We start from the raw sequence: 26996 nt of genomic DNA on the forward strand, positions 1-26996 counted from the left end.
CTGTCGTGTTGTCATGGAGACACATTGAAATAGGGGAAAAAAAGTCAGTACGAGCGGTAATATATAGTTTAGTTTTTTTGTGTGTGTGTTGCTGGTATGTCGTTGACTTCGTACAAACAAAAGCACCACGAGGGAGGAGAGCGTTACCATCCTGTCCCCTCCCACCTCATGTGGGACGTAACGGAGCTCCGGAGCCCCCCCGGGACTTCCAGCAGGCAGCCAGCCGAGGACGACGCCAGTCAACGCCGCCTCCAGGACTTCCACAAGGTGGAGACGGCGGCAGATGCTGGAAAAGACGTGTAAAGGTATTGTGACGCACTTTTTTTTTATAATAAGAATGAACGTAGCCAGACCGTGTCGGTGTTGACCAAAGTGTTATGTTGCTTCAAGCATTCAGACATTGTTAGGCACTATTTGATGATGTCATTTTTTGGGGGGCTTTCAGACTCCTCCGTGCTGCTGCTGTTGCGCAGCATCCTGCTTCCCAAACTTGGACTGTTTGCCTACTCCCCAGCATCTCTCCTGCGCGCGGCTACTTTTATTTCATTGCAATTTTATGCAAACTTTCCCCCAGTGGATATCTTTGTGGAAGCACCTTCTTCAATGCGTTTCGTACTCCAACTGGTTTGATGGTGATGATGATGATGATGGTGGTGGTCCAGATGCTCCCCTTCAAGCCGTCTGTAGTGTTTGAAACACCCTGAGGAGCCAAATAGGATTGTACCAAAACCATGCGGAATCATTGGTAAAGGGGATTTTCAGGAGAAGACCAGCGCCCGCTGCCCGAGGATGGCAGGAGGGAACCGGGAGCTGACGGTCACCTCCTCCCCGGCGGTAGCAGCCAATGCCGAGGGAGAGGAGATTGAAGTGTTGGAGAGCACCGATGTTCTTCCCGTGGCTCCGGAGGACGTGAGTACATCTTAGTTACTTTTACTTAAGTATTGGGACACAACAATCAGTCAATCAGATATACACTATATTGCCAAAAGTATTTGGCCACCCATTAAAATGATCAGAATCAGGTGTCCTAATCACAGGTGTGTGAAATCAAGCACGGAGACTGTTTCTACAAATATTTGTGAAAGAATGGGCCGCTCCCAGGAGCTCAGTGATTTCCAGCGTGGAACTGTCATAGGATGCCACCTGTGCAACAAATCCAGTCGTGAAATTTCCTCGCTCCTAAATATTCCAAAGTCATTATAAGTTTATTATAAGAAAATGGAAGAGTTCGGGAACAACAGCAACTCAGCCACGTAAACTGAACACACTCCGCAACCTTGTGGACAGCCTTCCCAGAAGAGTTGAAGCTGTAATAGCTGCAAAAGGTGGACCGACATTATATTGAACCCTATGGGTTAGGAATGGGATGGCACGTCAAGTTCGTATGTGAGTCAAGGCATGTGGCCAAATACTTTTGGCAATATAATGTACATTGGATTTTGATTCATCATCTTATACCAGGGGGTGTCCAAACTTTTCCCAACAAGTGCATGGGCCATTTTGATAATTCTTTTTATTTTATTTTATTTTTTTAATGCTAAAAACACATATTTAAAGTCAACACTTTGTGTCAGCTTTGTGGTATAAGTGACAAAGTGTATTTGTTATTCATACCAAAATGTCAGCTTTTTCTTATTACATTACGTCTTTCTGCGTTCTTTTTCTTTTTTCCATTTTTTTCTGTTGTTTTACATTCGACAATATGCTACGGGCCAACAAAACTGAAGGTGTGGGCCGCAAATGGCCACACTTTGGATACCCATGTCTTATATCCTCAGTGAACTGTGACCTCAACAGTGTCTCTTCAAACATCAGGGGAGGTGTGGCAGCTTCAGAAACATAAAGAACAAAATGTTGTAAAAAGGCTAAAACAACATTTGAAAGTCACACAAAATAGCACAGTAGCTAACAGCAGCAGCAGTGCTCAGTTGAGATCGATCAGCCCGCCCACAATCGCTGTGCTTTGAGGCAAGCAATGAATAGATGAAACGTTTGGACACTGAAACAAGGTTCAATCTGTGGTTCATAAATTATAAAGTCGTACAATGAGGGGTTCGTAAATCAAAGTTTTACTGTATTATACAGTGCCACAATTTGAAAAGCCATCTTCAAGATCATTGGTGTGCAACCTTTACTATCAAAAGAGCCCTTTTGCACATGTGGGCATACTTTGAAGTGAATTACCACTATTCAACAATTCTGAGTAGGGATGTCCGATAATGGCTTTTTGCCGATATCCGATATTCTAATATTGTCCAACTCTTTAATTACCGATACCGATATCAACCGATATATGCAGTCGTGGGATTAACACATTATGCCTAATTTGGACAACCAGGTATGGTGAAGATAAGGTACTTTTTAAAAAAATATATAAAATAAGATACATAAATTAAAAACATTTTCTTGAATAAAAAAGAAAGTAAAACAATATAAAAACAGTTACATAGAAACTATTAATTTATGAAAATTAGTAAAATAAACTGTTAAAGGTTAGTACTTTTAGTAGACCAGCACAATCATGTGTGCTTACGGACTGTATCCCTTGCAGACTGTACTGATATATATTGATATATAATGTAGGAACCAGAATATTAATAACAGAAAGAAACAACCCTTTTGTGTGAATGAGTGTAAATGGGGGAGGGAGGTTTTTTTGGGTTGGTGCACTAACTGAAAGTGTATCTTGTGTTTTTTTTATGTTGATTTAATAAAAAATAAAAAATAAATAAATGATACCGATATAATAAAAAACCCGATCCCGATAATTTCCGATATTACATTTTAACGCATTTATCGGCCTCTAATTCTGAGTGCTTGTTTTTAAAACCTCTTCAAACGTCACATATTTTTGTTGTAGTAGATTAATAAAACTAGTATGTCTTGCAACAAGAGAGGTAGTTGGGGTGCGTTGTCTTACAATTTCACTTTCTGTAGCTGTAATGGCCAATTGTCCCAATACTTATATCCACATAGCACATCATACATTTTTTATCACATTTTTATGTTACAGCTTTATTTAAAATTGTATAAAATTAAATTAAATAAGTATAAATAAAGTGTTCCAACTAATACCCTTGTCATTGTAGCACAAACCTGAAATGACATCTGTAAAGAGGTTTAGAAATATGAAAAAAAAAGTAACAAAAAAAATAAAATTGTCTCTTGCATACGGTACTTACTTTTTTCTCAGTGGAAAACTTTGGACATCCCTGCTGAACATGCACACACAAATGAGAGCAGCTAATTTGTACTCAGTGATATTGTCTTTAGCTGAGGCTATTTGAACACAGTGATGAGGTAATAACCAAGTATACACAGTCTATTTATTAGGACAGTATTTTTAGTAACATCCTATCCAAAGAGGCGCTCCATGAATGCCCCATCATTTTGGCACCTGCCTCTTAGCTTGATTTTACCTTCATAATCCTCCAATTCACTCACATTTTATTATTTTCTTCTTCTCCCTCCTCAGCAATGGAAGGCTCTGTTTGATAAGGTATGTACCAGAAGATGCTTGCATGTGCTCGTGTGTTTTTAATGTGTACCGGACCTGTGTTAGTTATTAGCTGATAAGGGGCAACAAAGTTCTTACAGTAGAATTTAGTACATCCAAGGGAAATTTTTTAGTGGATAAATGGCTTTTCTTGTGTAGTATTTTTCAAATTTGATCTATGTGTCTTGTTGACAACACTGGATTGTCAAACTCAATCACAACAGGGATGCTGTTAAGGTTTCATAACAATATTTCCTATAAGAATACATAGAAATAATCAGTTCCAGTGTCAAACTGTTTACATAGTAAAATACCTAATACATGCAATGTTTTAAGTAATATTTTAACGTAACAAGTGTAAGAAGAAGTAAACACCTGTTAATAGGTCTTGATTAAATTTTATAACAAGGAAGTATATGTTGATGTTGCACTGTTGTAAATAGTAATACTATGATTACATGAAATAGGAATACTATTCTGCTAACAGAAAAATAAATTGTGTGTTTTGGCAAGTTAATCTTTATTTGTTCTGTTCTACAGATATTACATTGATTTTTAATCAAAAATAAGTATTATTGATTATTTATTTCATTTTTTAAAATCTTGCGTGGACTTCAATTTTTGCAATGTGGAGTCTTGTTGCTTTGATTATGAGTCTGCGCACTTCACATGACTTCCAGTGGCATTTTTCTTCTGTTTTTCATTATTTTCCTATTTTCACCATCCAGGTGATATATTTGCTGGCATCTCTTGGCAATCATGTTCTACAAAACATTGACTACGTTATTTGTTTTAAAAATTAGGCCGCATCCACACACACACTTTTATTTAGCCTTTTTAAAGAAGATACATGCATCATAGCCAATATGCAAATGTTCGATGACGTCATATTGTCACCACCCTGGCCGCACCCCCACAACCACAAATAGATTGTCAATCTGTTCGAAACACTGTCTTCACTCTCTCATCCAAATCCAAAGATAAAAAATGCATAACACATGTTGACATCATCTCTGTCTTGCTCACATGACTTTGGGAGCGTATTACCCCCAGCCATCCCACCCAAAAATAAATATATTTAGAATTTCCGAATAGTGCGGCCTCAGCTGTGTTCGATTTTTATATTATGCCTCCGAGCTATACGGCATTTGCGCTGGCAAAACCAATGCGGTTCAATTTGTATCCCAAATGGACTCAGCTGGTGAAGATTGGCTGCTCCTGTTTCCTGTCTGCTCTGTTTTCGTTTTGGCTCATTAGGCAAATGTATTTTTTTTTTAGATTAAAACTGTGCCTCATGCTGCTTGCTTTAAATCCTTCTTTTAAAAGCCTGCTGCTGGCCCGTTTGAAAAAATCGGCTGTGACTTTGTCAACGCAAACTTTTGCAGACTGACACCGGAGCAGGGACACGCTTTTTAGATTGTGGATGTCACCTTTGGCCTTGACAATGCAATTAATGTGACACACAATCCTGGGTGCATGCATCTATTAGCCGCACCCGTTTGGTAGTAAAGCCAAGAGGGAAACACAGACCAGCCGAGCTGATGCAAGCAGCAGGTTGGGCTGGCAGACGGTGAACAGGCCCCCTACTGACACACAGTCTTCACTCTGGCCGGCTGCCCCAGCACCTGCCTGCCCTGGGGCCCCGTTCTTGCTCTTAGAGAGAATTTTATGCATAAGTGTGTGTGTGTGTGTGTGTGTGTGTGTGTGTGTGTGCATATGGGATGTTAAGGGGTGAATCAGAGGCTCGTGTCAGGCTCACCCTTTTCTGCAGAGACTTGAGGTCACATGGGATTACGGGAAAGCCAGACCGCTGGGGTTGATGGGGGGTGTATGGAGTTCCTGTGTGTGTTGCTATTAGAGCATCCTCAATGAACACACATAAAGTCTTAAGTCTTCCTTTATGTTGCGGCTTTGAATTTGCCGGAGTGGATGTCAGTATGAAAAAGGGAGAGCTCGTCCAAATGGCGAGGTCAACGCCCGGTCTGGCGGTTACAAATGTGCTGTCGCTCTTTTATTCAACTTGCCTCCTCACGCCGCACAATGAGTTGGTCCAATTGTTAGGGGTTTGGAGGGGCTCGCCGTTTGCAGTAGAGGGTTTCCCGATCAGATATTGATATGGGATATCGGTCTGATATCATAAAAAACCAAGTACCAGATGGACAGCCAGTGAACATCTAAATGTCCTCCAATAAGCAAACAAGGTTGGCCTTTCCTTGTGTTTAATTCAGTACATGTCCATGCACTAAATTAGTCAGAGTTCTCAAATAGTTTGGCTCTAAATAAGCCTCCTATTACCCATGGAAACACCTTAATTCGATCATGTTTGGTTCTTGCGAAGTCAGACTAACACACCTGGACTATGCGATTGGAAACCAGATCTCTCGAGGGGGTGTACGTGGCCCCAGAGGACCCTTTGTATCGCGCATGCGTCAGTCTCCACGCGCATAATACAACCCGGAAGCAGGTACCATTCAATAAAAATAGCAACAATTGTAATGAAGAAGAGACTGTTTATTTGCTTCACAAATTAAAAGGACAGAACATTTTGAAGTGCATTGATGGTAGAAAAAAGAAACTGAGATTTATTTAAGAAGGTAGCTAAGGAACTGTAAAATTCCGGCCTAATTCGGACTCCCGAGCAAAATACGAGTGATATGTAATAGAATGAAGCATGTATATTTAAGGGTCCCCAAACCTCTTCAGGCTGCATTTGTGCAAGCCAACTGGTTAACTTTCTACACAACGGGCAAGATAGTCCAGAACAATAGCAACCTTCCTCTGGATATCTGTCAGGGCACGAACGGTCTTTTCTTTCGGATTTAAAACTCCCTCCATCAATCCACAGAACGTTATGAATGAAATTTGAGACATTCAAAATTTTTGTTTCCACGATTTTCATCCGAAAATTCCTTCGAAAAAACTCTTCCGTCGCCTTTCTTTGCATCCGACCCGATACATTCTTGGTAGTAGCGCCATGTTTGTAGCACAATCCAAGATACTTTTTTGATGCTGTCTGCTATCTCACATCAGCATAGCCATTAGATATGTAATATTTCTAATCTGTGCCAATATTACAGCAGACATCACTTAAAACAAGTTGTAAGGATCCCCAAATACTTCATAGGTCAACCGGAAAAGGAATTCAGTTCTCCGCGCTAAAATGAAATAAGCGCCCCTAAGTGTTCGGGAGGCACATGGTGTATGACCAATAGTCGTATTTGAATGTGTGCATGGACACTTGGACTTAATAAGACACAAAAAAAACGAACTATTTGAGAAATCAGACTAATTTAGTGCATGGAAACGTAGCAAGTGAAGTCTTTTACAAAAGGTAAACACGCTAGGCTATGGGCTACTAGGAGCTTTTAGCTACACAATAGCCAAGCACACAAGCTATATTACTTAATAAGTGTCCTTGTTGGAACAATAGTGCAGTCTAAAACAGCACATTTGTCAATATTAACAATTATCAAATAATTTTAGTTGCATATTACTTATAGATACAAAGTCTCCAAGGCAGAAGCGTAGTAAAAATATCCAGTAACAAACGTGTCCGCATCATTCAACTTACTGCGTCAGGCCCTTATCTTAATGAATTATTGTGACCACTGTGTGTTGCCAAAACACAAATTAACCCTACTTCAGAAGCATATGTTTTCATACCTACCATTCTTCTCTGAGTAATTTCGCTTGATTAAATCTTTTCTTACTTTCCACTCAATAAAATGATAAAGTATGTTCTATGATTTATGCTGATTGTATCGAATTAATATAGCTATCGGCCAACACTCAAGGCTCCAATATCAGTATCGTATCGGGACACCCGTAATTTGCAGACTTGTCCTTTGTTGCTAAATACAGAACACATTCCGAGGGCAAGACAGAATTCTATGTTTAGTTGTGACAATATTCTTTATTTTGAGCAGTTCAACACATATATATATATTGTAATATATTTTTACTGACCCTATACGTGCTGCCATCAATATCTGGGTTTCAGACCACTGGTTCCAGAGGAGGATTTTGTTGCTCAGTGTGTGCATTGCTTTGCATGTAGGACATTTGAACATGAGCCGAACACAGGCAGACGTAATGTCTTATGAAGTAATGTGCGGATGAACCAGCCAGAAAAACTGCAATATTGATACAGTATTTCACAAAATGACTTTGGAAAGGAGCCGGGCTTCCCCAGGGAGGGGCTGGTGCACTTCTTCAAAATGTCACAGTATATCTTAGATTAGTTTATCCCGTAATGAACCGCATGTCATGCAGCCCACATGACACCACCACCACCATGCTGGACTGGAGGCAAGACACAATTATCTTGGAATTCACTCGCCAGCTATTAAGACAATAATAACGTGTGTGCAGAGGTTTATTTTCAATAGATAATAAACCTCTACTGCTACACAAGCTGTACACTGCCTACTCAAAATTATATCCAAGTGTCTTTTCTATAGGATTGTCCCTTGAGAAGACTTAACAGAGTGCACTCAATTTTTGTGAGATACTGTACAAAAAACGAACAAACAGGAACTCTGTTGTGGCCTGGCTAATCTCTGCCGACCTATTTTAACCTCACTAAAGTGTTGTTTTGGTAGGGATTTCCGGGGATTTGAAGATAGACCATGATGCACATTCAGGATTTAGCTGATAAACCGTATCAAGCTTGTTTAGATCACACCACTGTGTGAATCTGTTTTGCTCTCCCCAGGGGGGAATCTCTTACAGATCCCATTTGCGACTTGATACTGCAAGTGATCTTGTACAAATTACTGACTCAGAGACACCTACATTGAAGCTATGGGAATGCCCCAGAGTTTTTGAAGCCAGTGTGGAAGTTCTCTGTGTGAACGTAAGACGTTTTTTTATCATCCAGGTGGGTCCTACTTCAGCATAATAATTTAGTGTTATTGTGTGTTATTTGACAGAGAGAATAAAAGCCCTCTGCGTGTGTGTGTCTGTGTGTGTGTGTGTGTGTGTGTGTGCCACAGTTGCCTTTGTGTCGACAGCCACCCCACAGTGTTGGAAATGCCCCAGGCATGCACCCACACAAGCTTAGTGATTAAACACTTTCACATGGCTGCATATCTTTATGAAATGGCTTTTTCTTGCATGATGCAGAAAAGCCTTTGAATGTGAAGACTTGTGACTGGAGATGGTAATTACAGTGGGTCCAAATGATTTTTTTAAATATTTTTTTTAGTATACTTATCGATTGTCAAAGTGCAAAATCTATCTTCAGTTCTCATAGTGTAATCCACTAAATGGTTGTGGAGCGGAAAATAATTGAATAACAATAGTAATAATAATTGCCACTCAAGATACGCCACCCCCCGCCCCCGTCTCAAAATGCAAATGGTGACGTTTTGTTCATCTAATCAGTCCATAAACCATTTCACACATTTTTTTACACCTCAAAGTACTCTGCTAAGAAACAAATGGACTAGCAAACATTAAAAACATACAACAATGTTAAGTTTTCCTCTTAATTTGCAATGGAACAGTTACCCCCAGTACAAAATCTACTAAAAAATCAATCGGGGAGCGCAGACCTTCGCTATCCCCCAATAAAGAAGTCCTGAATCCAGACTGTAATCCAGATTGCCCATAAAATGCAATCATTTGCTCTTTATCCAACTTCTGACATTTCGTGAAAGTTTATTCAAAATCCGCCCATAACTTTTTGAGCTATCTATAGCAGAATTAAAGAAATCCATGTGAATGGGGGGAATAAATCATCCACTGTCTGTCCCTGTGGGGGGCGGCGGGGCCGCTAGCATACACACACAGAAGTCAAGGCTCGTAACGTGATTTATCAATAGCGGAATGAAAGACACAGAGTTTAAGGCCATGTCTACACTAAGTCGTTTAACCCCTTAAACAAATGATTATTTAGCATAAGCCCCGTTTCAGCCACACTAAACCAGCGTTTAAAGGCCTACTGAAACCCACTACTACCGACCACGCAGTCTGATAGTTTATATATCAATGATGAAATCTTAACATTGAAACACATGCCAATACGGCCGGGTTAACTTATAAAGTGCAATTTTAAAATTCCCGCCACACTTCCGGTTCAAAAACTCCTTTGGATATGATTTATGCGCGTGACGTCACAAAATCCACGGAAGTGGTTGTACCCCATCTGACCCGATATAAAAACCTCTTGTTTTCTTCGACAAAATTCCACAGTATTCTGGACATCTGTGTTGGTGAATCTTTTGCAATTTGTTTAATGAACAATGGAGGCTGCAAAGAAGAACGTTGTAGGTGGGATCGATCGGTGTATTAGCGGCTCAGTACAATACTTACAGCAACACAATAAGGACTACTTACTACGCCTAGCCGATGCTTGCCGCCAAACCCACGGATGAAGACCTTTGTCGCGCCGTCGATCGCTGGAATGCAGGTGAGCACGGCTGTTGATGAGCAGATGAGGGCTGGCTGGCGTAGGTGGAGCGCTAATGTTTTTATCATAGTTCTGTGAGGTCCGGTTGCTAAGTTGCTAAATTAGCCTTAGCGTCGTTAGCAACAGCATTGTTAAGCCTTACCAGGCTGAGAATTTTTAACCGTGTAGTTACATATACATGGTTTAATAGTATTGTTGATCTTCTGTCTATCCTTCCAGTCAGGGGTTTATTTCTTTTGTTTCTATCTTCATTTGAGAACGATGCTATCACGTTAGCTCAGTAGCTAAGTGTGTCACCAAAGTATTGTCGTGGAGATAAAAGTCACTTTAAATGTCCATTTCGCGTGCTCGACTCTCATTTTCAAGAGGATATAGTATCCGAGGTGGTTTAAAATACAAATCCGTGATCCACAATAGAAAAAGGAGAGAGTGTGGAATCCAATGAGCCAGCTTGTACCTAAGTTACGGTCAGAGCGAAAAAATATTCGTCCATCACTGCCTCTCAAGTCCTTCACTGTAACGTTCCTCATCTACGAATCTTTCATCCTCGCTCAAATTAATGGGGTAATCGTCGCTTTGTCGCTCCGAATCTCTCGCTCCATTGTAAACAATGGGGAATTGTGAGGAATACTAGCTCCTGTGACGTCACGCTACTTCCGGTACAGGCAAGGCTTTTTTTATCAGCGAGCAAAAGTTGCGAACTTTATCGTCGATTTTCTCTACTAAATCCTTTCAGCAAAAATATGGCAATATCGCGAAATGATCAAGTATGACACATAGAATGGATCTGCTATTCCCGTTTAAATAAAAAACAATTCATTTCAGTAGGCCTTTAAGGTTCCCCTCCTCGGACAAATTTTTACACGGCTAAGTGCGCCGTGTATTTCTTGAATCTCCGGCACTTAGCTTTGTATGCACTTATTGATCGTTTACAAACTGAGTTCGGAGAGAAAGTGACGCCAGAACCGCGCCCCACACAGGAAGTGACGTCAGAAAGAACACACCACAGCCAGCTTCATAATAAAGCGGTTTGGTAACTCGGAGCTAACCATTAGAAAGATGGAGGCGAGTCATCCAGACATGCCCGTGTTTCTCATTCTTCTACATGTACAGACGCTTGTGGAATTAACACATGAATACTTTAAAGGCCTACTGAAACCCACTACTACCAAACACGCAGTCTGATAGTTTATATATCAATGATGAAATCTTAACATTGCAACACATGCCAATACGGCCGGGTTAACTTATAAAGTGCAATTTTAAAATTCCCGCCACACTTCCGGTTGAAAAACTCCTTTGGATATGATTTATGCGCGTGACGTCACAAAAGCAACGGAAGTGGTTGGACTCCGTCGGACCCGATAGAAAAGCCTCTTGTTTTCTTTGACAAAATTCCACAGTATTCTGGACATCTGTGTTGGTGAATCTTTTGCAATTTGTTTAATGAACAATGGAGGCTGCAAAGAAGAACGTTGTAGGTGGGATCGATCGGTGTCTTAGCGGCTAAGTACAATACTTACAGCAACACAACAAGGACTACTTACTACGCCTAGCCGATGCTTGCCGCCAAACCCACGGATGAAGTCCTTCGTCGCACCGTTGATCGCTGGAATGCAGGTGAGCACGGCTGATGATGGGAAGATGAGGGCTGGCTGGCGTAGGTGGAGCGCTAATGTTTTATCATAGTTCTGTGAGGTCCGGTTGCTAAGTTGCTAAATTAGCCTTAGCGTCGTTAGCAACAGCATTTTTAAGCCTTACCAGGCTGAGAATTTTTAACCGTGTAGTTACATGTACATGGTTTAATAGTATTGTTGGTCTTCTGTCTATCCTTCCAGTCAGGGGTTTATTTATTTTGTTTCTATCTTCATTTGAGAACGATGCTATCACGTTAGCTCAGTAGCTAAGTGTGTCACCGATGTATTGTCTTGGAGATAAAAGTCACTTTAAATGTCCATTTCGCGTTCTCGACTCTCATTTTCAAGAGGATATAGTATCCGAGGTGGTTTAAAATACAAATCCGTGATCCACAATAGAAAAAGGAGAGAGTGTGGAATCCAATGAGCCAGCTTGTACCTAAGTTACGGTCAGAACGAAAAAAGATACGTCCATCACTGCCTCTCAAGTCCTTCACTGTAACGTTCCTCATCTACGAATCTTTCATCCTCGCTCAAATTAATGGGGTAATCGTCACTTTCTCGGTCCGAATCTCTCTCGCTCCATTGTAAACAATGGGGAATTGTGAGGAATACTAGCTCCTGTGACGTCACGCTACTTCCGGTACAGGCAAGGCTTTTTTTTTATCAGCGAGCAAAAGTTGCGAACTTTATCGTCGATTTTCTCTACTAAATCCTTTCAGCAAAAATATGGCAATATCGCGAAATGATCAAGTATGACACATAGAATGGATCTGCTATTCCCGTTTAAACAAAAAAAAATCATTTCAGTAGGCCTTTAAGAGAAAGCGATTGCAGCTATTTCGGATACAACACTTCTCAGACGTCAAGAGAACTTTCCAATGTCCAGGTCAGCTGTGATTCTACTTAGCGAAAAACTTTGTCCATTTGTCGAAGGAGAGTCAACGAGAATGCGAGCTCCCGTGGATGTGATCAAAAAGGTAGCGTGTGCTTTGTATTACCTGGCCGTCGAAGGAAGACTAACTACGGAAAATGGCGAATGCTTTTGGACAGGCAAAGCAGACTGTATCAGTTATTGTCCGCCATGTATGTCGCGGACTCAACGTCTAGGTCCAGAGTATATAAAGTCACCAAAAACCAATGGACAATGAAGGTAAAGGCAAACGAGTGAGGAGTGTCCTGACCAGATATCTAGATCCCTAGATTGATTGTTGTAAAATGTTCTTTATCATATTGTTTATGTGTCTAATAAAGATTTGATTAATTCATGATGGCTCAGGTGGGATTCACTACAATAGGGTCCCACAGCACACTGGATTCCAGTTAATTGAAATACCACAACACTGGATATTGTTCAGATAAGTTACATTTAAGAACTTGCACACAAAGCAACACTGGATGTGACTATGACGTGCGCATTTTCCGCGCACGCGTACTAGGTCGCGTTGCGCCGGCGGACGGAGGGGGTCTTAAACGGTGGCATTGTTGTGTGTGGACACAGATAAGGTTAGGTGTGATTTACCCTGGATAACCTTATTGGTGTAAACTGGGCCTAACACTCTAGTTAGTCATCCACTGTCTATGTCTCTGCGGGGCCGCAAGCATACACACACAGAGAAGTGGAGGGTCGTAACGTAAACGTAAGGTCATCAGAAAAATGATTTAGATCAGGACCAAGATCTATTAAGTTTTTCGTCATTTAATTTGAAATATTTTCTTAAAATTTCATGAAAATTCACCTTTCCGACTTTGACTTATGTTGCTAACCGACCAACTGACGAACAGAAAAAAACGAAAAACCAACAGTAACCTTAGGGTTAGGTAATAATTCTACAATGCTTTGAATTTGATACTTACTCTTTGATTCCCCAAATGTCTCCTTGCATTGGGGCCAAGTTGTGCAAAACCAGATTTACAAACTCAAAATAATTAACAAAACATTTGTGGGGCAGTTGACATCCACATTTTAATGTGCACTACCACCACCTGAAGGACTGTAGTTGAACGGTTTCATATTTCCCCTTTCTTCCCAATGAATATGTTCCTCTTCTTCCATATTATATATTGCATGCTGATATGCTTCTCAGCATAATTGCCATCCACTTGTGCACAGATGGCAGGGTCACACTCTGCTGACCTGCTCATCCAACATTCCCAGAATGATTGACAGCAACCGAGTTCTGCAGATCACAAACCGTTCAGAAAAGCCGCTCGGCACCCGCGATGCTCTATTAAAAAAAAAATATCCCACAGCATTTTTTAATTTAAAGATATTCATCCGAACTCATTGTTTTCTGCTGCTGCTGCTTTCTGGGCTCTAAATAGATTGTCTTATTGAAAGGCAGCGTTCCAGCTGGCGGAGTGTAAAAACGGTTCCCACTTTTATGTTGGGGTAAAAATAGCTGACACGCCTGTTGATCGTTATGTCGGAAAAAGACGACGTGTTTAGCTGTCGTTGGCTTTACAGTTAAAACTCTGCCATGTAATTGAAAAAGTGCCGGCAGAGAGCTTGAAAGCTCTCGCTGCATATAAGTGGGTTTGTTTTGGGTATCAAAGACAGCTGGCTGAGGCATTACTTGCTTGAACTATAACACCTTCCATTAGGTTATAGCTACACATCTGTTGCCAGTGTGTAATGCAAGCGAGTGGTGACTCCTCTCATCAACACTGTGTACATGTGAGTGGATGAGTATGCGAGAGTCTGCTATTTTGTTTTCTTTCTTATCTTATTTCTCACTAGCCCAGCTGTAATCAGTGATATTTCTACCTGAATAAATGCTTCTGATATTCTGTACATTACATGTTGTACAAGTTAATGGTCTTCATATTGCTGCATGGCGATGTCTTAACCTTCTCTATTAATTAATAAATAAATGTAATATTCAGCCTGCTAACCATTCTGGAATTGAGGACTCGACCGGAACATGTTATAAAGTCCCTATATTCCTCAACTGATTTACTAGCATTTATTTAGGTGCAAATACCACAGGATAGCATTACAAAACATCTCTGACAAAGCATTGTGGTAATGTAAGACATTTTTGTTTTGTTAATGTCAGGGTTTCCCCTAAATTGCCAAAATACCTGTGGCGGTGAGAGCGTTGTCGATATGATGTCTTTGCATGATTTGCTATGATCCATATATTTTTTAAATAGGAAAAAAAAAGTGAATACACATTTAAACACATCAGGTATTAACTATAGTATTAAAGGCCTACTGAAATGATTTTTTTTTATTTAAACGGGGATAGAAGATCCATTCCATGTGTCATACTTGATCATTTCGCGATATTGCCATATTTTTGCTGAAAGGATTTAGTAGAGAACATCGACGATAAAGTTCGCAACTTTTTGTCGCTGATAAAAAAAAGCCTTGCCTGTACCGGAAGTAGCGTGACGTCGCAGGTTGAAGGGCTTCTCACATTTCCCCATTGTTTACACCAGCAGCGAGAGCGATTCGGACCGAGAAAGCGACGATTACCCCAATAATTTGAGCGAGGATGAAAGATTCGTGAATGAGGAATGTGAGACTGAAGGACTAGAGTGCAGTGCAGGACGTATCTTTTTTCGCTCTGACCGTAACTTAGGTACAAGGGTTAATTGGATTCCACACTTTCTCCTTTTTCTATTGTGGATCACGGATTTGTATTTTAAACCACCTCGGATACTATATCCTCTTGAAAATGAGAGTCGAGAACGCGAAATGGACATTCACAGTGACTCTTATCTCCACGACAATACATCGGTGAAGCACTTTAGCTACGGAGCTAACGTGATAGCATCGTGCTTAAATGCAGATAGAAACAAAAGAAATAAGCCCCTGACTGGAAGGATAGACAGCAGATCAACAATACTACTATCAGGAGACACCGAACCAAACACTGGACCTGTAACTACACGGTTAATGCTGTGCCGCCTGTCGAAGCCTAGCAATGCTGTTGCTAACGACGCCATTGAAGCTCACTTAGCTACGGGACCTCGTCAGAGCTATGATAAAAACATTAGCGCTCCACCTATGCCAGCCCTCATCTGCTCATCAACACCCGTGCTCACCTGCGTTCCAGCGATCGACGGCGCGACGAAGGACTTCACCCGATCATCGATGCGGTCGGCGGCTAGCGTTGGATAGCGCGTCTGCTATCCTCAAAGTCCTCCTGGTTGTGTTGCTGCAGCCAGCCGCTAATACACCGATCCCACCTACAGCTTTCTTCTTTGCAGTCTCCATTGTTCATTAAACAAATTGCAAAAGATAAATGTACCCAGATAAGCCAAGTAGCAGGTAAAACACACATTTGTTAAAGATAAAACACAAATTGTAGCAATTTGTTACATAATGTAGTCATTTCACTTGCATTAGTTGATGTTAGATGGGTCTTAACTCCGCTAATATTTGGCATCAATCCAAGCAGCTGTGTTAGTGTCTATGTATCTAAATATTATGTGTCTACATGTGCACAGCAGCGTAGCTGGTTAATTTAAGAGAGTAGTGTATGTGTGTTTTCGAGAATGGCAACGTGTTGTCTCAGTGACGTCAGTGAGTGAGTTGGCGAGTAAAGAGAGAGAGGTAGCGCATTGATTGATTGATTGAAACTTTTATTAGTAAATTGCACAGTACAGTACATATTCCGTACAATTGACCACCAAATGGTAACACCCGAATAAGTTTTTCAACTTGTTTAAGTCGGGGTCCACGTTAATGGCATGCACTGGGCAGTAGAAGGATGAATGGGTCCGGTTGTGTCCTGCAAAACTAATAGTAAAGCAACCAGACTGTCACGAATCGGCGGCCTCAAATTCTGACCCGAAAGCGGAGCTTAACAGAGCCATTGGAGGGTAAAGTGAAGGGTGTTACCCTCCGACGAAAACATATACCCTGAAGGGAACGTCTGCCCTATGCTCCTCTACTACGGTCTGCACCGTAGCAGAACAGAAGGGCAGTTGTAACAACTACATTATTACCTGTCACTATTTTATAACTCATTGTGCACATCTGAATGCTTATTATATAAATGTTGACCTAAGTTTGAAGCAAAGGTGGTAATACAAATCGCCATATTTGGCGAGGCGTGTTTTAAAGCAACAATTGAAGCGCGGCGCTTCCTTGTTTATAGCGTCATCTTTATCGTTGGTTTTGAAGCCCAAATACTTCCATATTGCGCTTCACGCATCCTCTGTATTAAAAAGTAGAATTGTCGTTTTTTGCCATTCTTCCTCTCCAAGATGTTATTGCTTGTATGCACTTTGTGTGTGCGTTTTGACACACTCAATATCATGCGCCTCGGCTCTGTAGTCACCGCCACACAGCGGCATTCAGATGAAAGAACGGTACCGGTACTTTTCAAAGGCAGTATAGTACTGATTTCAATCAATTAGTATTGCGGTACTTTATTAGTAACGGTATACCATACAACCCTAATGTATACATGTATGTATATATGTATGTATGTATATATGTATACATATATAAGTATATGTATACTTATGTATGTATGTATATATGTATACTTATGTATGTATATATGTACTATATATGTGTGTGTATAGATATATATATATATATATATATATATATATATATATATATATATATATATATATATATATATATATACACATATACAGTATGTGTGTATGTAATACAAATACATACAGTATATATATATATATATATATATATATATATATATATATATATATATATATATATATATATATATATATGTGTGTGTATATCCATCCATCCATCCATCCATCCATCTTCTTCCGCTTATCCGAGGTCGGGTCGCGGGGGCAGCAGCTTAAGCAGGGAAGCCCAGACTTTCCTCTCCCCAGCCACTTCGTCCAGCTCCTCCCGGGGGATCCCGAGGCGTTCCCAGGCTAGCCGGGAGACATAGTCTTCCCAACGTGTCCTGGGTCTTCCCCGTGGCCTCCTACCGGTCGGACGTGCCCTAAACACCTCCCTAGGGAGGCGTTCGGGTGGCATCCTGACCAGATGCCCGAACCACCTCATCTGGCTCCTCTCGATGTGGAGGAGCAGCGGCTTTACTTTGAGCTCCCCCCGGATGGCAGAGCTTCTCACCCTATCTCTAAGGGAGAGCCCCGCCACCCGGCGGAGGAAACTCATTTCGGCCGCTTGTACCCGTGATCCTGTCCTTTCGGTCATAACCCAAAGCTCATGACCATAGGTGAGGATGGGAACGTAGATCGACCGGTAAATTGAGAGCTTTGCCTTCCGGCTCTGCTCCTTCTTCACCACAACGGATCGATACAGCGTCCGCATTACTGAAGACGCCGCACCGATCCGCCTGTCGATCTCACGATCTCACGATCCACTCTTCCCTCACTCGTGAACAAGACTCCGAGGTACTTGAACTCCTCCACTTGGGGCAGGGTCTCCTCCGCAACCCGGAGATGGCACTCCACCCTTTTCCGGGCGAGAACCATGGATTCGGACTTGGAGGTGCTCATTCTCATCCCAGTCGCTTCACACTCAGCTGCGAACCGATCCAGCGAGAGCTGAAGATCCTGGCCAGATGAAGCCATCAGGACCACATCATCTGCAAAAAGCAGAGACCTAATCCTGCAGCCACCAAACCAGATCCCCTCAACGCCTTGACTGCGCCTAGAAATTCTGTCCATAAAAGTTATGAACAGAATCGGTGACAAAGGGCAGCCTTGGCGGAGTCCAACTCTCACTGGAAACGTGTCCGACTTACTGCCGGCAAAGCGGACCAAACTCTGGCACTGATCATACAGGGAACGGACCGCCACAATAAGACAGTCCGATACCCCATACTCTCTGAGCACTCCCCACAGGACTTCCCGAGGAACACGGTCGAATGCCTTCTCCAAGTCGACAAAACACATGTAGACTGGTTGGGCAAACTCCCATGCACCCTCAAGGACCCTGCCGAGAGTATAGAGCTGGTCCACAGTTCCACGACCAGGACGAAAACCACACTGTTCCTCCTGAATCCGAGGTTCGACTATCCGGCGTAGCCTCCTCTCCAGCACACCTGAATAGACCTTACCGGGAAGGCTGAGGAGTGTGATCCCACGATAGTTAGAACACACCCTCCGGTTCCCCTTCTTAAAGAGAGGAACCACCACCCCGGTCTGCCAATCCAGAGGTACCGCCCCCGATGTCCACGCGATGCTGCAGAGTCTTGTCAACCAAGACAGCCCCACAGCATCCAGAGCCTTAAGGAACTCTGGGCGGGTCTCATCCACCCCCGGGGCCTTGCCACCGAGGAGCTTTTTAACTACCTCAGCAACCTCAGCCCCAGAAATAGGAGAGCCCACCACAGATTCCCCAGGCACTACTTCCTCATAGGAAGACGTGTTGGTGGGATTGAGGAGGTCTTCGAAGTATTCCCTCCACCGATCCACAACATCCACAGTCGAGGTCAGCAGAACACCATCCTCACCATACACGGTGTTGATAGTGCACTGCTTCCCCTTCCTGAGGCGGCGGATGGTGGTCCAGAATCGCTTCGAAGCCGTCCGGAAGTCGTTTTCCATGGCTTCCCCGAACTCCTCCCATGTCCGAGTTTTTGCCTCCGCGACCGCCGAAGCCGCACACCGCTTGGCCTGTCGGTACCTGTCCGCTGCCTCAGGAGTCTTATGAGCCAAAAGAACCCGATAGGACTCCTTCTTCAGCTTGACGGCATCCCTCACCGCTTGTGTCCACCAACGGGTTCTAGGATTACCGCCACGACAGGCACCAACTACCTTGCGGCCACAGCTCCAATCAGCCGCCTCGACAATAGAGGTGCGGAACATGGTCCATTCAGACTCAATGTCCAGCACCTCCCTCGTGACATGTTCAAAGTTCTTCCGGAGGTGGGAATTGAAATTCTCTCTGACAGGAGACTCTGCCAGACGTTCCCAGCAAACCCTCACAATGCGTTTGGGCCTGCCAGGTCTGTCCGGCATCCTCCCCCACCATCGCAGCCAACTCACCACCAGGTGGTGATCGGTAGAAAGCTCCGCCCCTCTCTTCACCCGAGTGTCCAAAACATGAGGCCGCAAATCCGACGACACAACTACAAAGTCGATCATGGAACTGCGGCCTAGGGTGTCCTGGTGCCAAGTGCACATATGGACACCCTTATGTTTGAACATGGTGTTTGTTATGGACAATCTGTGACGGGCACAAAAGTCCAATAACAAAACACCGCTCGGGTTCAGATCCGGGCAGCCATTCTTCCCAATCACGCCTCTCCAGGTTTCACTGTCGCTGCCAACATGAGCATTGAAGTCCCCCAGTAGAACGAGGGAATCACCCGGGGGAGCACTCTCAAGTACTCCCTCGAGTGAATCCAAAAAGGGTGGGTACTCTGAGCTGCGGTTTGGCGCGTAAGCGCAAACCACAGTCAGGACCCGTCCCCCACCCGAAGGCGGAGGGAAGCTACCCTCTCGTCCACCGGGTTGAACTCCAACATGCAGGCTCTGAGCCGGGGGGCAACAAGAATTGCCACCCCAGCCCGTCGCCTCTCACTGCCGGCAACGCCAGAGTAGAAGAGAGTCCAGCCCCTCTCGAGAGAACTGGTTCCAGAGCCCTTGCTGTGCGTCGAAGTGAGTCCGACTATGTCTAGTCGGAACTTCTCCACCTCGCGCACTAGCTCAGGCTCCTTCCCCCCCAGCGAGGTGACGTTCCACGTCCCAAGAGCTAGCTTCTGTAGCCGAGGATCGGACCGCCAAGTGCCCTGCCTTCGGCTTCCGCCCAGCTCACATCGCACCCGACCTCTATGACCCCTGCTATGGGTGGGGAGCCCATTGGAGGGGGAACCCACGTTGCCTCTTCGGGCTGTGCCCGGCCGGGCCCCATGGGGACAGGCCCGGCCACCAGGCGCTCGCCATCGTGCCCCACCTCCGGGCCTGGCTCCAGATGGGGGCCGCGTCCGGGCGAGGGAAATCTGGGTCCATAGGTTTTATTTTTCATTGAGGTCTTCGAGCTGCTCTTTGTCTGATCCCTCACCTAGGACCAGTTTGTCTTGGGAGACCCTACCAGGGGGCATAAAGCCCCTAGGATCATTGGGACACGCAAACTCCTCTACCACGGTAAGGTGGCAGCTCAGAGAGGAGGTGTGTGTATATATATATGTATATTTACATAGCGGTTTTCTCTCGTGACTCAAAGCGCTTTGTGTATATGTGTGTGTGTGTGTGTATATATATATGTACAGTGGGGCAAAAAAGTATTTAGTCAGCCACCCATTGATTGTCAATGGGTGGCTGACTAAATACTTTTTTGCCCCACTGTATATGTGTGTATATATATATATATATATATATATATATATATATATATATATATATATATATATATATATATATATATATATATACATATATATATATATATATATATATATATATATATATATATATATATATATATATATATATATATATATATATATATATAAATGTGTGTGTGTGTGTGTGTGTGTGTGTGTGTGTGTGTGTGTGTGTGTGTGTGTGTGTGTGTGTGTGTGTGTGTGTGTGTGTGTGTGTATATATATATATAAGTGTGGAGAAGGTGTTTTGCATCTTTCCCATCATGCATTGTAATGCATTTATATAGGTGTATTTTTGATTTTTTTTCTGGTTCATGGACAATTTTTATAATATCTAAAAAGATCAGTGAACAGGTTGTGTTATGTGTGACCATGTGTTTTGACTTTTTTTGTTGGTTGCATTTTTTTTGCACCATGCCTAAGAAAGATTGTTTGGATTGGGTCATATAAGTGATTGCTGTGCTGTTTACCTGCAATTTACTCACGTTGACTACAGGATGGAGGTGGTGTATTGGCACCAATCAGATATCTATAATTAATTTGAAAACAATCCGCTGGCCAGATTCCTTATTAAACTATTGACATCTCGCGGGCTGTAGTTTGGACACCCCTGGACTTGAAGAACTTCTGCTTGTTGCTTATTGGTTTAACAGTGATTGACAGCATGTCATTACAGTGGCATTGGAACATTTCAAGGTGCACAGCTAGAAATGACATTCGTGTTAATGGGAGCTTACAACCTCACCTCTGGACGCTGCAGCACTGCACTCCACAGTCTCCACTTTGCTGCTGACATCCGTTTTCTTGCTGCCCTCGATGTCCCCTGGGATAAAATGAGCCTCAAATGCTGAGACGTAAACACAAGAGATCCTCTGTCTCTTCCACAGTTTGTTAGTGTGTTTTGCTCTGACAGATGTGTTCAATGCGGCGGGGTTTCAGCAGTACTATTTTGATGTGCAAAGCCAAGGCAGCTGAGCCAACTCTGTAGCTGAAAACTGTCTTGTTCTTGTCGTAGGCTCTAAGCTGAGAAATAGGAAATTACCCAATTTTGAAAATGTTAAGAATATTTTAAACTAGTGCTGGGCGTTTATTCCAAAAAAGCTCAATTATTATTAATTTAACTTTTTACCTTGATTTAGGTTAAACTCTGTTTAATCCACTCTCAACAACTATATGCCATCCTTATTGTAGCCAAAGTGAGTCCAAACAACACAGAATTCCTTTCGGGTACAAGCTGCTCACGTTGAGATCGGTAGGTTGTGAGTTCAAACCCCGGCCGAGTCATACCAAAGACTATAAAAATGGTACCCATTACCTCCCTGCTTGGCACTCAGCATCAAGGGTTGGAGTTGGGGGTTAAATCACCAAAAATGATTCCCGGGTGCGGCCACCGCTGCTGCCCACTGCTCCCATCACCTCCCAGGGGGTGATCAAGGGTGATGGGTCAAATGCAAAGAATAATTTCGCCACACCTAGTGTGTGTGTGACAATCATTGGCACTTTAACTTAACGTTGGCTTTGAGATTGTTACTTGGCTTCTGTTTCTTCTTCTGCTGGGTTTCTGGCAGGCTTAACGCTTCCCAACACCTGTACTGTACTTTCAAGGGAACATATCCCAGGTGAAATTAATTATATTTACATAGCGGTTTTTCTCTCGTGACTCAAAGCGCTTTACATAGCAAAACCCATTATCTACATATTTAAAGGCCTACTGAAATGAAATGTTCTTATTTAAACGGGGATAGCAGGTCCATTCTATGTGTCATACTTGATCATTTCGCGATATTGCCATATTTTTACTGAAAGGATTTAGTAGAGAACATCGACGATAAAGTTCGCAACTTTTGGTCGCTGATAAAAAAGCCTTGCCTGTACCGGAAGTAGCGTGACGTCACAGGTTGAAGAGCTCCTCACATCTGCACATTGTTTACACCAGCAGCGAGAGTGATTCGGACAGAGAAAGCGACGATTACCCCATTAATTTGAGCGAGGATGAAAGATTTGTGGATGAGGAAAGTGAGAGTGAAGGATTAGAGTGCAGTGCAGGACGCCAGGGTGTATCTTTTTTCGCTCAGACCGTAACTTAGGTACAAGGGCTCATTGGATTCCGCACCTTCTCCTTTTTCTATTGTGGATCACGGATTTGTATTTTAAACCGCCTCGCATACTATATTCTCTTGAAAATGAGAGTCGAGAACGCGAAATGGACATTCACAGTGACTTTTATCTCCACAACAATACATCTGTGAAGCACTTTAGCTTCGGAGCTAACGTGATAGCATCGTGCTTAACTGCGTATAGATACAGAAGAAACATGCCCCTACTACTATTACTACTATTACTTCTACTATCAGGAGACACCGAACCAAACCCTGGACCTGTAACCACACGGTTAATGCTGTCCAGCCTGGCGAAGCCTAGCAATGCTGTTGCTAACGACGCCATTGAAGCTAACTTAGCTACGGGACCTGGACCTCGACAGAGCTATGCTAAAAACATTAGCTCTCCACCTACGCCAGCCCTCATCTGCTCATCACGACCCGTGCTCACCTGCGTTCCAACGATCGACGGCGTGACGAAGGACTTCACCCGATCATCGGTGCAGTCGGCGGCTAGCGTCGGATAGCGCGTCTGCTATCCGACTCAAAGTCCTCCTGGTTGTGTTGCTGTAGCCAGCCGCTAATACACCGATCCCACCTACAGCTTTCTTCTTTGCTGTCTCCATTGTTCATTGAACAAATTGTAAAAGATTCACCAACACAGATGTCCAGAATACTAAAGAATTTTTCAATGAAAAACGGACGCTGTTTGTATTGGGACACAATGGTGTCCCAATACTTCCGTTCAATCCGTGACGTCACACGCAAACGTCATCATACCGAGACGTTTTCGGCCGGATATTTCCCGTGAAATTTAAAATTGCACTTTATAAGTTAACCCGGCCGTATTGGCATGTGTTGCAATGTTAAGAATTCATCATTGATATATAAACTATCAGACTGCGTGGTCGGTAGTAGTGGGTTTCAGTAGGCCTTTAAGCTACCTTTAAACCAGTGTGGGTTGCAGTGGGAGTGGGTGGGTAAAGTGTCTTGCCCAAGGACAGAACGGCGGTGACTAGGATGGCGGAAGCGGGAATCTAATCTAGAACCCTCAAGTTGCTGGCACGTCCACTCTGCCATCCGAGCCACGCCGCCCCAGTAGTGTAGTCCTTTCACTTTACTATGACTACAATAACAATGTTTGCTTGTGAGTGCGCACAATAACTGCCTCTTTTGTGTCACATTAGGGAATGCAATTTGTGGGGGAGAAAGTTTATCCAATCCAGGCAGATGGCACCCTGACAATCCCCTCAAACAAAAGCAGACAACTACAGGCCCCATGTTTCCACGTGTATGTTATATTTATAATGCCAGATACACTCTTTTAAAGGTTTGTTGTTTTCAGATTGCTTATCTGTCCATAAAGCTGCCTTAAAGCAGAATGGCACTTTTTGGGGAATTTTGCCCATTATTCACAGTCCTTATGTTAAAAAAACATACATGCGTTTGTCTGTTTTATGCATTCTAATTAATAAATAAATGTGGGCAAAAGTCTGCTTACAATGGAGCCTATTCCGCCTATAAAGCACTAAAAAAACATCCAAACACCTCCATTAAGGTTTTATATACACACTGTAAGAATATATGTAATGTAAGAAAAGGCACATTTGTAATAAGATGTAAATATTTATGCATTTTGCTCATTTTAAGCATACGGCGGTGCATTCATTTCACAAACGCATCACAGTGTTTGCTTTTTCCTTCAACGTCACTGATTACTACTTACTGCAGACTTCATGAGCGACAACAAACAATATAAAACATCACTTACTGTATGATGTGTGCTGTCACTGGAATGCTGACTGTTAAGATGTTGATACATTCCGGTTTAGATGAAGAATGACTCATAATCCTCGCAAAGAAAAAAACATGCGTCTTTTTGTGTCTTTCTCGCGATTTTTGGTTCTAAATTTGATGCCAAAAGTTGACCAATTGTCGGATTTTTGTCATCCTTCTTCTATTATCAAGGTGAGAGGCATTATTTACAATCTAGAATAAACTTTCACTAGCTCTGACGCGAAGCAGTAGCTCACTATTGGATGATGTCATTACAGCAGCACAAACTAGTTAGCTCTCTGTGATCACAGCGCCGCTAATAGTTTGTCTGCGTTAGTGCTTATAATACCAATATCGCTAATACTTGGTTAATATTCAGGTCACAAAATGTAAATGAAGTATTGTTGGCGCTTTTGGGATGGTCATTTAAAGGGCTTTTTGGGTGAAATAGAGGACCTTCCATTGACTCCATTGTAAGCAGACTTTTATTTAGGTTTATTTACGAGTTAGAATGCATTAAAAAAAATACAACCATCTTCTTGTCTATCATAATGATTGTGAATTATAGGCAAAATTCCAAAAAAAGTGCAGTTCCCCGTTAAATAAACTTCCTCATTGGCACTTTACTCACCTGATCTCCCAGTGTGTGTATTTACATGATGGCTGTAAATGCTTTTGCTGTGCGGGCCTTGTATTCTTTACGCACTAATGTTCTGCTTATTTTCTTTGGCATAAAGCAGATGAGTTTTGGCTCCTTTAGTGGCAGCACTGTGCTCAGTAATATCTTAAACCTTCCATGCAGCGCCATGTGAACACTCAGATGGGGCTTTCACACACTTGTCCCAGTTCCTAGAGCTGAAGACCTAAAAAAAGGAACCGTTGGCATTTTGGAAAGTGTTGATTCACCGTGACTAATCAAAGAATAAGAATATAGCTCATTTATGATTTTGTAAGATATTCCCCCTTAGACACTTTAATAGGTTTTGCTTTTAGCAGTGATATGCAGCTGCACAAACCGGCAAAGAGCTTACTATTTAGTCTAAATTAGTATATTTACAGCTGTATAGCAGGACCCTTTTTAGACCCTTCTTACAATAACAGGTACAGTAGGTCTTCCTGCTATGCACCTTATTACACACCAGTGTACCATCAAGATGATCTTCAAGCTGTTATTTTTAGGTCATGTTATTACAAATTGTTGACTTAACTATCCAGTTTTATCCAGTCAATGTCATCCTGGACCTTAGCTACACCTTTGTAGCAATTATTATTTAGCCCCTTTGAACGTCAAATAAATCAGACTTTGTTTTAATTAAAGACTGTGGTAAGACCTGCTGATTGCTTTGCTGCTTTTAGTGTTGTCATTGCAAACTCGGTCTCACTCAGCAGAGGTCCAAGGTGAGTGACAGTGCTTACTCATAGCGGTCCGTCCTTCATTCTGCACCTGTATCATCTTACAGGACGCTACTGCCAAAGGCTGTGAGCTGTGCCAAAATGCTGAAGTAGCTGATTGTGACAGAATGGCTGGCTGTATTTTCAACCATTTCTTTCCTATCTTATGTCGGGGTAGTTGAACGCTTAGTTGTCTATTTTATGATGATTTGGACAGTGTTTCCCACAAGTGTGCATTTTAATACAACTTTTTAATGTATTTTTGTACAACACGCACAGTTGAATGAAGAAATGTTCATGTTGTTACCAGTTAACTTACTTGTTGCTTGTTGTGCTGTTTTGGTTTTGTACCTTGAGTAACACTGTCGTACTGTTTGATGACCATCTGTCCGTTGGAACTGCAGTGTCAAGCAAGGCGGTGGCTACCGTTTACAAATGGAGGTTTAACTTCTTTACAGGAAGTGCCTCATTCGAATGTACTTTGGATTAGTAGAGTTATGCCATTTTTAGTATGCAGATTTGTGAGTCATTAGGATATGATTTGAGAGGTTGAAACAAATCATAAAATTAAATAAAAATTACTGCACTAAGTCCTTCTCTTGCGGTCCAAAAGTAATTGTGGCAGACCGCAACAAATAATTGAATATACGGAAAACCCTGTCCTAATTATACTTACATAATGTGTAGTAGGGATGGGCTTAATAATTGAGCTGTGTCAGGCTCACTTTTCTGGACGGTTTCTCTTAATAGGCCTTTTTCCACCAAAAGTTTAGGAACTCTAAATTCCTGGAACCTTTAGTTACCGAAATTAAAGATTGCTGTAGAAGTGTGTGGTTTGTGATTCCACCGCATTTCAGGTTAGTAACCATCCGGCTGATGGAT

The 26996-nt window shown here is 42.5% G+C and overlaps 1 protein-coding gene across 2 annotated transcripts in view; it reads left to right on the forward strand.

Moving 5' to 3' along the window:
* The window catches only part of LOC133634025 (rhomboid-related protein 3-like), a 101893-nt gene continuing 74897 nt past the window's right edge, over nucleotides 1-26996 (forward strand). For both annotated transcript variants that reach the window (XM_062026935.1, XM_062026936.1), the window contains exons 1-3: nucleotides 1-305; nucleotides 446-909; nucleotides 3476-3499. In XM_062026935.1, coding sequence (XP_061882919.1) covers nucleotides 790-909; nucleotides 3476-3499 — 144 coding nt within the window. In that variant the 5' untranslated portion in view covers nucleotides 1-305; nucleotides 446-789. The remainder of the gene's footprint in view (nucleotides 306-445; nucleotides 910-3475; nucleotides 3500-26996) is intronic.

This window comes from Entelurus aequoreus, linkage group LG18, assembly GCF_033978785.1.
Source record: "Entelurus aequoreus isolate RoL-2023_Sb linkage group LG18, RoL_Eaeq_v1.1, whole genome shotgun sequence".
Classification (NCBI taxonomy): Eukaryota; Metazoa; Chordata; class Actinopteri; order Syngnathiformes; family Syngnathidae; genus Entelurus; species Entelurus aequoreus.